The following is a 12872-nucleotide window of genomic DNA, read 5'->3' as shown; positions in this document are numbered from 1 at the left end:
CAAACGTTTAGATCCTGCATTTAAAAGCCGCTGATAAGTGAACGTGATAGGCCATAGGCGCTTATGAACAGCAATGCTAGTTTCCGCTCCCATTTTGCACCAACCTACTGCGAATATTCCACTCCCGTTCTTGCTCTACAGCTGAAACTCGCACAGCCTTTCTGTGCGTAGCTGATGCCGAATGCTTGAACACAAGTATGTCATCACTAATACCGCTACGCCACAACATACTTCACTCGCCTCACTGCAACCCGAAGCTTACGAATGACTGAATGCACCGCAGAGTATCGGTTCCTGTAGGAGCGCCGTCGTTTTTCATACTTGGCGCCAATATATAGTAGCAGACGACAGCGCGCTTTTTTCTGTCACTTTATTTCCTTTATTCTTCAGAATGCGTAACCTGATTGCGTGCTTACGTAACCTAGCACCGTCATACTGCACACATCACGCGTACGTCACAATTTGAACAAAATGGCGAATTGTCGAGAATAGGGCCCCCGGAGCCCTATTTTCGACAATTCCCCATTTTGTTCAAATTGTGACGTATGCGTGACGTGTGCAGCTGGACTGCGCCAGTTTACGTAAGCACACAATCGGGTTACGCATTCTGAAGGAAAAGAGAAAAAAATTGAAGAGCACTGCTGAATCTGCATAGCAGTATTTCAAAAGCACGGATGCTGCCGTTGGTTGCTTCTAGTTGCTTAATTCACTTCTTGTTTACCCATTTCATCTTTAGTACTTTAAAAATGTGGCCAGTTCATTCATATGCCCTTTTTGGGCTCTACGTCCATTAGCATGACGTCACATCCTCTACGTCACAATAAATCACTTTTTGTTTACCCATTTTAGCCTTTGGAACTTTCAAATTGCGCGCCAATCTCTTCCTATGCCCTTTTTCGGCTCTACATACGGTTTCGTCCTTAGATCTGGTTACATATTTGACGTCACCTTAATTTACTGTTTTCATTAACTATTTTAGCATTCGATACATTCAAATATGGCGCCAAGCCAATGGCTCATGCGACCAGTTTCGCCTTTACTTTTATATTTTTTGCCTCTAAATATTTATCTAATTCACTGACTGACCTACATACGTTTTGGGACACAAATTACGGCACCTCTATAGATTGACACTACTCAATAACCTCTACCACTTCTCTATTACTCACAACTGGTGCAGACAAAATTTTTTGTGTTGTGCCTCTAAATAATTACCTAATTAGCTTATTGGCCTAACTATATTTTGGACACAACATTACGTCACCGTATACCGATTAACGCCACTCATTAACTTCTACCACCTCTCAATTAATCAACTGCTGCGGACAAAGCCTATATTTTTCTAATTAATTGCCTAATTAACTTATTGGACAAATATTTTCGGCGGCAGCAACATTACGTCACCCTCTATCGATTGCCACCACTCATTAACCTCAACCATTTCTCAATTCCAACTGCTGCGGACACTATTTTGCGGACGCATCCTGCCGCATAATTGACTGATTTATTAACTATTTTAGTATTTGATACATTCAAATGTGGCACTAGGCCATTCGCTAATGACACCATTTTCGCCTTTACTTTTACATTTTTGACAGCGATACTTTGTGACCATTCCGACTTAATTCCAAAAGACAGTATACCGCAGCGCATTATACTCTGCTACTCTTTCTACATATATGTTAATCATGACCCAGTGAGCGAATTTTGCGCGATCACTGTGTCAGTATGCTCAAATTGGAGCGCCATTTCTTTGAATTACGTTCGTTTATTTACTATTTGAGATGAAGGAAACAGATACATCGCGTCACCGATGCAACTCATGCTCTTAGGAGCCGAGCCACTCCTTGCCCCCCCCCCCCCCTCCCCCCAATGAAACGAATGGCAGCTTCCCAACAAGATTGCGTGGTTTAACGCTCCATTACATTAAGTTACTGGGATTACACATCTAGCGTTTTCATGCCAACTTGTTTAACGCGCGGTGAGTTCTGAGCTGCGACACTTAAATTTTTGTGCTGTTTTAGAAATCAGCACTTAATTAAAAATTTCCTGTGGGATACAGTATACTGAATCAAGTTCTCTTTTTCCACAAGCAGCAGTGCTGCAGACTTGGGCATGAACATAGTTATATTTCCACTTTTTGTTCCTATTAACACGCTTTATACTGGTGCAAAAAGCAATGTTTTACCACATTTGAAAAATGAAATCGAATTACCATATAAAAGCGGCACTGCTAATCATAGATATCGAAAGTTTTCTCCCTGAAATCACGTGCCCCATTTTGTATTTTCCTTCTCCCTCACTTCCGACTGCTTGTTGCCGAATTCACTGACAGACAAGGTCATTGCCCGGTGCGCATCAGCCAATCGCAGCTAAAAAGAGGGTGAGGGAAAGGCGAACCACGGGTAAACAAGCTAGCCCGCACGGCCATTCTGTGTTTGAGCGCCGCTCAAGTAAGACGTCCTGTCGTGAGTAGAGCCTCGTGAGTAGAGCCTTTCTTTTCGCTATGGAAATGAATATTATCTCTCTTCTTTCCGCAGCTGTCAGGAAGATCGCGGAGATCGACTCCAGCCGGCACGGCGAGGGGTTGCTCCGACGACTGCTGCTGAAGAGGCTGGTGCAGCAGTGGGCCTGGCTGCGAGACGCATCGAGTGATGACGACAGCAGCAGTAGCAGCGATGATGACAGCGGCACCAACACGGACAATGGCGACAGCAGCTCGGAAGGCAGCGACAGCAGCTCTGAAGACAGCGACAGCAGCTCGGACTGCAGCGCCAGTTGCTCCGACTCCAGCGCCAGTTGCTCCGACTGCAGCGCCAGTTGCTCCGACTGCAGCGACAGTTGCTCCGACTGCAGCGATAGCAGCTCGGACGACAGCGACAGGAGCTCGGGCGACAGCGACAGCAGCTCGGACGACAGCGACCTCTCCGAGGGTGCACCGAGGCCTGCCAAGCGAAGAAGGGTGTAAGCCTCGTCTGACTGTACCAGCAAACAGAAGCGATGATCTCCTGTTCCTGAACCCACCTGGCGTTCTAAGTCTGACTCTCGAAAGAGGTGAGCCCGCCATGCATGAATAGAGTAAAGAGTTTAGACCATGTCGGTTAAGGGCATAGCGTGTCGACAAAGCGCCTGCACAAAATGCTGCGCTGCAATGGTAAGGTGTGCGTTTTTGACTCTGGGCATGCGCACTGACGCCCCGCTATTCCGATGCCCTCCTAACCAACAGGACTCTTCCGCCTCTGGACAAATTAAAAGATTACGTGAATAACTAAATGACCGAATTATTTTTTCCCGTGGCTTCAATCTCCCGGATATACAGGTCTATAGCCTCTAGGCAAAAAATAAGGATGAATTCTCGGATTGATGTTCCACAATGAGTTCCAATACGATTTAATAAAAATTGTAAAAGCCCTTAGAAATTTAAGAGGTTACTCGCAGTCAATTCTCGACGGGCTAATTATAATAGGAAAAATATTGGCAAAGGCTTCTTGTAAATTAGTAACCAGAGTATCTGACCATCAGGCTGTTTTGATTTCTCTGATGGATGCTGATAACCCTAAATCAAGAAAGTGTTACTCATTGATGAATAGGATATCGTTGCGTCCCCTGTGAAACTGGTCGGTAGCCGTCTCTTGCCACCATGTTGGACCTTTATTTTTCTCTTTACAGCTTCACTGTTGTTTTCAGTCACTTGCTTCACAATTTCAGATGCCCTTTATTATTTTATTTTGACTATTCTAACCTTATGTCATCTTTGTAGATATTTTTCTACCTATCTTGCAATCATATTTTCTAACTTCCGCCGATTATTCATTAACGCGACCACTGGGGACTCTGGCCCCTTATGGTTCACGGGAAACGAAGGCGCAGTATCGGTCACACTTGTTCTGTGGACACCTGACCGCACCGTAAGGGAAGGCAGGATGGTGGGAGTGAAAGTGGAAAGAGAAACGAGTGCCCTAGTTGAGGGCTCCGGAGTAATTTCGACCACCTGAGGATTTTTAATGTGCACCTCCAGCACACGGACGCCACTTCATTTAACCTCCATCGAAATGCAGTAGCCGGCGGTCGGGATTGAACCCGGGTACTCCGGCACAGCACTCGGGCGTCTTACCACTAAAACGCCTCGGCGGGGCAGTACCTTTGGGCCCCATGAAGGGTGACTGTGCTGGAATCAATGTCATGATGGTTACCATCACAATCGGGTATAGATGTTCCTTCCGGTCTACAACACATCGACCCTCTTAATCAATTTTCTTTTTGCAGCTGCGTGTTTTAAGGTATCCGGATCAAGATTCAATAAATAGAAGGAAGTTTCCTTCTACACCTGCCCTGCCTGTTTAGATGTTTTTACGCTCTGCTTGTTTTACGTATAGGTTGTCCAAGTTTTAGATTCTGTTTGTTACCTGTTTAACGCTTTTTTATTGTGCCCTGCATATACTTAGTGGTTAGTTTCCTCGATTTTGTGTCAGCGCGCTTTTTATCGTATAGGCATTTGAATACTTTATCTCCCAAACTTTTACTCTACAATTTCCGCAGGCGTTCGTCACCTAATATTTTGCTCTTAGCTTTCAGTGATTCGAACGATATCAAGTTCATATTACCCTCTGCCGCCTCGTTCGTGGTTCTGCCGTCGGACCCTAGTGCGAATTGTCAAGATCTTTATAATTTATCTCTAATGTCCACTAAAACCGCATTTTTGAACGTAAGCTCTCGCATCATAATTCCTTTTCGAATATTCCTGAATACCTCATAGCTGTTGTATCCCTACAATTCGTTATGCTTCAGTATCCTGGCATCTTTTCAACCTTTTGCGATAACATTCTATTTTTGTTTCCTATGTATTTCCTCCACATACCCATACACCAAAATATATATAATCTGCCACTCCGGCTCGGCTTTCCTTGGCTTTGTATTTTAAGCGCTCATCGTTCGAGCAAAATTGAAAACCATTAGACCCCACCCAATTGCGCTAAATGTGAAGCCTATAGTGTCTCCTGCTCCACAAGTATTATTAAACGTTTGTTAGTCTTTCTGGTAATCTGCTATCAGTACATTATCATCGGCATAAACTAAGAAGGAGCTACTCCAGAGACACTTCAGCCTAATCTGTGACAGATTAAAGCCTAGGTTACTCCCTTGTAGCTCCTTGTCATACTCACCCGTGAACTGTCATGACACGTTATAAACGGAAGTGGTCACAGAGGCGAATCATGTCATTATCCTTTGTAAAATCGACAGTTTCCATACTCTTATTCATTCTCTTGCATTCTCTACTTTATTATCCTTACATATCTTCAATAAAAATCCTGCTACCTCATCAACTAAACCTTCCTCTTTTGGTAATTTTCATAGAAGCTGCCGAATCTATACAACATCGTATATATAACATATAGCCTACCTATAACAAACGTTATCGTAATCGGCCTGAAGGATTTTATGTGGATCGTATCTCATTTTCTTGTAACATTTCCTTGTTTCCTGCATCAAGTTCCTTAATCGGCGTGGTTGGGATTTCGTCCATCCTTGAGGATGTGCATTTAAGACGCTTTGCTTCCGCCTTTTCCCGGTTCAGATTGGTAAGGTCTACGCTACGTTTTATTTCCATGCCCTTTGTTGCTTCTGAACATCAAGAAATTACCCTTTCGTCAATTCTACTTGACTCGGCTATAACTGATGTATTGAAGTTCAAAGTGTCCTCTACCTCCAAAAATTTGTCCACCGCATCTTGATTTCATTACTGATTTCGTTTGTTCCTTTTACGTGAACAATTTACCTTTATCCATTATTTTCGTGGTCCACCTTTAATTGCATCTCGGGTTACAGCTTTCCAATAATCGGTGGGCTGATCTGTTTGGCTTTGGACGAGGGCCTGCAAAGGCAACTTTTTTCTTGAGATAGCTGCGCATTTTTTGTCTCTTGCTGCTTCCTTGAAGCTTCCCATCGCTGCTCAAATTCTTTTCTAATTTTCTTATTCTACAGGCTTCTTGGCTTCCTCTTTTCATACCAGCGGTTTGCCAATTTTTTTTTTCACTTTTGAGCATTTCTGCTTGATTATAATTCCATTTTGGCACGGTGCATTTTTCTATCTTTTCCTGTATACCTACACGCTGCTATTATATCTGTCTGTTGCTCGTTCAAGTGTGTGTTTTCGTTCTGTATTTCTTGCATTTCTATTTCGAATACGGAGCCCAACTACGTGCAGACTACTATGCTCATCGTCAATTGATATACTGTACTCTCTGTCCCATATATTTTTGAGCTTGCTAATATTTCCCTGCTAAATTAGGCCGTAATGAAGGATTGTCCACTTTTTTCCGGATTTCCCGCGTCATTTGGCACTCTCCTTTATATCCCCTGTTTGCAATAAATAGGTGGTGCCGCTCAAATTAATCTATTATTGACTTCTCGTTACAGTCCATCCTTTCATCCAGATCGTTGATGTGGCCGTTGAAGTCACTTGAAGTACAATATCGCTTTGCCTCCTATATCGTCCTTGAGGCACTTAACGAGATCCTTATTTTCCTGCCTGCATTTCTCGCCTGTCTCTGAATAAACTACCTCTAGCCGCGTCCCCCTACCAGCAATTGTACCCAGTACGCGGATATGGGCTTTGCAGAATAATTTTATTCCTTGCAATTTTTTCTTTCGTGTTTTCCAGACGTAGCTATCAATTAAAGGTAGATCTTCTAGGTTACTGAGATGTCATTCATGCCGCGGACATGCCTATTTCTTCGACCTTTAACTGGAGTTAAATCTCTAACCACTTTCACTGTCTTTCTACTTTCGCTCTCTTACTACCTCCTGGCTTATGTAAGTGATTATTTTTTTTTAGGTTTCTCTCGGGTCTTCATCTTTACTGGTCTGTTAGGTTCAGCCTTCGTTATTACCCTTTCTTTGCTTCGCCGACAACTACTCCTGTGCCAGGACCGCTAGCGGATCCTCTAAAAAAAAGAACTGGCCGTCCCACCAGGCGCCAGCCGATTTCTGCTTCCAACCTTTCATTGAAATTGGTGCCATTTCGTTTACCCTTAGCATGATCTACGCACGTCCCTGTTTATATCCGCAACCTCGAAGCCTTTCTCAAAGCTTAATTTCCTTATCTCTTGATTGTCCCTCACCACATCCTCTTCAACCTTCCTGCTCTCTCCTAGCACTTCCAGTACTGTAAAACAACATTTTGTACCTGCTTTGCTATTGCCCTGGCGTCATCCACACTCTGAGATAACCAAAAGGGCGATTTTATAATATGACTTACAACGCAAAATAATGGACAAAGAAGAAAATCACTCCCGCGGCTTACCTAAGCTTTTTTCACGGCTCCTGTGAAACTTTGGCGGCAAATATTTACCGGCTCTGAGATCATGCGATATTTTTGAGCATAGCGGTGCTCAAAGAAATAATGAACAAAAAATTGGGAATGCTTCCAACCAGGTTTCTAAATCAATTTTTGCGCAAGGCAATGACGCTGTTCCTAATGCCCTTTCAAACATTAACAATATACTGCGGAAATACCCCTCCCTGCTAACGTGTACAAAACGCGCGAGGAAAATATTGCCAGAGGCACCAAGGGTAACGAGATATTTATTACATTCTAAATTCGGCGACAAGCATCCAAAACAACTACATCATTGCTCTAGACCAAGATGTAAGACGTGCAGTCATATATAAAGAGAAAACACTGTTAAAAGTATTGCAAGCGATTTCACTCTTCACACAAAAATTCAGGCTTTAATTACACATCTTCAAACGTTGTCCGCCTTCTAGAATGCTCCTTCTGTCTTAAACAGTACATCGTAGAGATAGGGCAATCAATTAACATAAGGCTTAATGGCAATCGGGTAGAACCAGGCAGGAACCTCCCGAAAGCAGTTTCGCAGCATTTCAATTAGAAAGACCATAACTTCGAAAAAAATGAAATTGTGTATTCTCCAGTCAAGCTTTAAATCTACCAGGGACGGAACATATAAACAGGAATATCTTATCCATAATTTAGTATATTGGAACCAGCAGGAATATCTCTAAAGGAAAGTTAGAATCCCTTAAATATATTCTTAAAAGTTTGCTTTTGGTATGTCAGGTGTGGTTCACTGCCCTGTTATTATTCTGTTTCTTTGTCCTTTGCGGAAAGCTTCTGAGAATTGTTCCCCTTGCAAATATATTCCTTATCAAGACCCTTCGGAATGTCTCTCCCTTTTCAAGAATAGTATGTCTGCACCGAACCTGCATTGTGTGCTGACTAATCATCCACAGCGCACTGTAGTTGTTCTTGGTGCTGCCGCTTTTAATTCTTTTCAGGCCACCAGATAGCCGGTTCCAGGCTGAGATATAATACTGACGAAATTTTTTTTCATGATTTAATTTTTTTTCACTCCTTGATCTATTTTCTTTTCACCCACCCCTCCCACCCCAGCTTTTCTTCTTCGGAAGCAAAAGCGTATTCAAAACTCTGCATTTCTGGGTTGCTAACTGCTTGCCACTAGTTCATTTCCGAAACCTTTGGAAGCGAAACCGAAAGACTTGGGAACCGCTAAGATTAAACCCATTCACGAAACTACGAAGCAATGCTGTTCAAAACTACAGCTGAATATTGCTAACATCGAAAAGTCGGAAACTGTCAATATATCATTCTAGTCCCATCCTGAATTCTTCGGCGAAAATAACTTTTTTTTACAATATACAAACAATTTTTCTTCTTCTTCGGAAGCAGCTTTTCTTCTTCGGAAGCAAAAGCGTATTTAAAGCCCTGCATTTCTAGAGAGAAATGCAGCGCCGGTTGCTAACTGCTTGCCACTAGTTCATTTCAATAGGGCAGGTACCGAAAGACTTGGGAACCGCTAAGGTTAAACCCATTCACAAAGCTACGAAGCAATGCTGTTCAAAACTACAGCTGAATATTGCTAACATCGAAAAGTCGGAAACTGTCAATATATCATTCTAGTCCCATCCTGAATTCTTCGGCGAAAATAACTTTTTTTTACAATATACAAACAATTTTTCAAGAAATGAATTAACATGCACTTAACTTGTTCATATGGTTCCCGACATCTTTAGTTAATAAATAAATAAAGGAAAACTTTCGAATGTAATATTAATGAATGTGTTGACAGGATTTGTTAATGTTTGTCGGAAGAGGCTGATTTACAAATAAGACTCAATACTGAAAATAAGAAAAAAGTCAAAATCGATTTCAGCGTACCTCACAGATAGGAAACAGTATGTAATATTTAACGAACAATGTTCTGATAGTTTAGATGTAGATTCTGGCGTACTCCTGGGGTCAGTCCTCTTTCTGTTTGAATATGACAGAGTGCATGATGTGCCTATAAAATCAAACTTTGTGCTTATTTTCGACTTAATATAGCCGCGAGGTATTGAAAATGATTAATTCTCTCTTTTGAACAGACGCTAGCGTGTACGAAACTATGATCCATTCTTTGATAATATTTTTCGCGAGACGGTTTTTTTTTTTCATTTTCTTTTCGCGCAAGATGCGTTCAGATGTATCGCGAGTGGTCGCAGCCACGCGCGTCTGTGCCTACAATGTTTTCGGTTGCGCTGGCATGTATTGCGCCTTTATCTAGATATTTATGTGACGACTAAAACTGAGCCCTGACCAGACCACCGGGAAGTCGCCGCCGTCGATTGCTTATACGTCTTCTGCCAGCGCAAGTCAGCCCAATAAATGGTTAATCTTTTCATTTGTTGACAGCGAAATTCACACCACTATGGGATATTTGGCGGAGGGGCTCAAGCTGGCTAAGAGGACAATGCCCTTGAAGACACAGCCAGCCGATGAGGCAAAGCATCTCGTGTTCATGCGGACTTCTGCATGAACACGAGATCATGCGAACACGTGTTCATGCGAGGGTGACCCTACGTCGCTTTCGCCATTTCTCGGCAGCCAGCGGCGTAACTTCTCAACGGAGGAGGAGCGGGGTAGACGGCCGCGGAGCTGCCGGGTACAGGAGGCTATGCTTGTACGCAGCGGCGTCACCTTCTTTCTCATCACTCGGCGAAGACTCACTCAACCGGCCGGAATGTGCTCGGCCTAACTAGATTTTTTGACGGCGCCTAGCCAATGACGACGCGCGGCTCGACTCGACGGGAGAAAAAGGAAACGCTTCCACAAGCGAAGCTAAGTGTGTGTGCGTGCTATCCTTGGCGCGCTTTAACAGACAGACGCAGCGCGCCCTATTTATGGAGGTCGCGTCGCTTGAGTGAGTCGGTGAGTGCGGCGTGTTCGCAAGTGCTACAGCTGGACTCCTGGGGATCACCCGCAGCTGGCAAGCCCACAGATCTCCGAGGGAACGGCGCTCGTCTTACATGGCGGCCACAACGTGACTCTTGAGGGGTCGGACTGCAACAGTGCCCGGTGAACAATTTGGTGTTTATGTAACTCTCTCCTGTTTCATCTGTCTTGTAAAGCCGCTATGTTATTGAATACCTCTTTAGTTGCATGCTTAGCGTTTGTTATTCTGTGAAACTCTCGCCTGTGCAATTTTAGAGTGTGTGTTTTCCTCTGTATCGTCTCTTGCTATGTATAAAGCTTGTTTGTTTGTTACTTCTGACTCCCACCCTTACTCTGGCTTGAACCGGCGAAAGCTGGGCACTAAACGGCCACCCCCTCCTGTCACTACAAGTTAGTTGAATTCCGGCTGAGCTTTCCACACAAGTCGAGGGCACCTCATTTGAGACAGGAACAGCTACCCTCCCCCCCCCCTTCCTCTAAAAGGGGAGTGTGCGCGCCATTGAGGGCGCATAGTTAATAATCTTCTAATTATTAACGGGTGGCAGACTAGCATTGTACTAATGCTTCTTTGCTCAACCCTGCACGAAAATGCCCCTAAATTCAAATGCCATTTTGCTTCCCATTTCGCAGCCATCTGCTATTAATGTTGGATGCAAGTTAGCGATAGGAATTTGAACTGGCGACATATGTACCTCTATTCCATGCCGGTTAATTATAAAAGTGAAAGACGTTTAACACTTGCATCATCCACCGAGAAGTGAGAGCGATAATGCCCCTTCTATTTACCAGAAACCTTCAACTTTCATTTCTTGAAGGCACAGTTTGCCAGTTTCATTGGTAACCCGACCAGCAAGATCGTGCCAAACAGTGCTTCCGCACATATTAAACTATTTACGTGGAGTACTACCCTGAGTTATTTTAGATTAACGAAAAGTATAAAGTTTGTTGGCATTCAGACTAATAAACATACCCGATGCTATGACGCATGGAAACAAAGGGATGCCTGGTCGCTTTTCATTGCTCTTAGCAGTCAGGTGCTCCTGAAATTCCATAAAAATGGTAATTATTAGCAATTTACGGTAGACAATTGGAAGTAGCAGGGAAGTCATGCATCCCTATCTGCAGATTGCACAGCAGGTATCGTGCAGAACGCCCCTTTTCAGCTGACATTAATGCTTATCAGTATTAAAAGGACTCTATATATGCTTACCAGGCCAACGTCTCTCCTCAGCAGCAGCCTTTCCTGCGCTTCCATATACCATGCTATGATTAAGAGCGACATGCATAGGATGCTAAGTGAATTCCATGGCGAGAAGCGAAAGCTTGTCACCTGCTTTAGGGTAACACACTTTATCCTAGTATCACCAAGCGTTTCATCTCATGCCAATCGCGAAACGCAATCCGCCATGGGTTGGTGCACAGCTGAAAGAACAGTCGAGGCCGAAGCCACATGAGGCACACTTTGGTGCCGTCAACGCTACAGGGGTATATGAAGCCAAAGCTGCTTTCCACAGAAATGCGGCAACGGTACCACGACTAGTCTCAAAATGGCGTTAGGATATTAACAATGGCACTTACCTACTCGTGTATTAGACGGGGAAGCTTTCTTCAATTGCCCACGGCCACGACACTCTTGGCAGCTGCAATACTCGGAACAACCGGCGCCAGCGCTGCCCTCCCGCCAAATCGCGAACGCGATAATTTATTTATTATCTTTTTTTTTGTGGGAGGGGGAGGGGGGGGGGGTGACTCGAGCGAGCCGAGTTGCACTGCCGCGACGAGATGCGCATGCGCGTTCTTCAAGTTGACAGGTGCGAAAAGCCGCGGCGGCACTCTCTCACCCTCCAGCCCTTTATTTTTTTTCCTTCCTTCCCCCACAGGGTATCTCGCGCGACGGACACATACAGGAAAGCGACAGTTTTCTTGGATTGGACTACAATCGTAACGACGTAATTTTTACATTGTGCAGCGCGTAGAAAACACAGTACCTGCTACAATGATCGTGGCTTGCGTGGGCAACGCAAACATCGAAACCACCGCAGGCGTTGTCTACGAAAGCGCCCAGGTGCTCTTGGAACGAGGGCTCGGCATCGCAAGAATTATCACCCATTTGCGGCATGGACAAGCGCAAGTGCTGGTCACCAACTTCACCGAAAAATACTGGCACTTAACAACGATTGCTTTCCTCGTTGACCTAGAACACAATCGAGACTTCTTCGCCGTCACGATAATAATATGAGGCAACGCGGACAGGGATCAACACTAGAAAAATAGGACTGGCATTGAACTGCCAAGAGTTTAGCCCACCTGACATCAAGAAACAATAAGAGATGTTTATTAAAATTATAAAACAGGCCGTCATCTATCTATTGCCGACAACCTTTATCTAAGAAAATTTGCAAGCTTCGTACAGCCACCGTACCCAGTGCCGAAGAACAGCAACAAGCAAAGAACGAAAAAAGACACCTGAAAGGAAGGAAGAAAAAAAAAAAAACTGCAGTCGACGCAATAGCAGACTGAAAAGTAAAAGATGAAAACATTACCAATAAAAAAATTCGGAGCAAAAGCCGAGTGCAACCTGAGGCCACCGGATCAGTGCACACGAGGTGGATCTAATCAA

General features: G+C 44.0%; 1 protein-coding gene across 1 annotated transcript; it reads right to left on the bottom strand.

The window, feature by feature from the left end:
- Nucleotides 1–541: 541 nt before the first annotated feature.
- Nucleotides 542–11507, bottom strand: LOC146196359 (uncharacterized). Its single transcript, XM_084596972.1, has 3 exons — nt 11463–11507; nt 11223–11292; nt 542–2945 (listed from the first exon to the last, which is right to left on the bottom strand). Exons 1-3 carry the CDS (start codon nt 11505–11507, stop codon nt 2359–2361), a joined length of 702 nt encoding a protein of 233 aa, XP_084453098.1. The 3' UTR covers nt 542–2358.
- Between the last annotated feature and the right edge of the window lie 1365 nt (nt 11508–12872).

Source organism: Amblyomma maculatum, chromosome 3 (genome assembly GCF_055883805.1).
Source record: "Amblyomma maculatum isolate TAMU_Amacu chromosome 3, ASM5588380v1, whole genome shotgun sequence".
Lineage (NCBI taxonomy): Eukaryota > Metazoa > Arthropoda > Arachnida > Ixodida > Ixodidae > Amblyomma > Amblyomma maculatum.
The sequence above is the reverse complement of the archived record's forward strand: the minus strand, read 5'-3'. Positions and strand labels throughout refer to the sequence as shown.

Bases quoted from the DNA above. Each gene is read 5' to 3' on its own strand.
- LOC146196359 (XM_084596972.1), bottom strand. From the start codon at position 11,507: ATGGAAGCGCAGGAAAGGCTGCTGCTGAGGAGAGACGTTGGCCTG. The intron at 11,293-11,462 runs GTAAGCATATAT...ATGGAATTTCAG, and splicing joins TGAGGAGAGACGTTGGCCTG to GAGCACCTGACTGCTAAGAG. The intron at 2,946-11,222 runs GTATGTTTATTA...TTCGCTTGGCAG, and splicing joins TCCATGCGTCATAGCATCGG to GCCTCGGTGCACCCTCGGAG.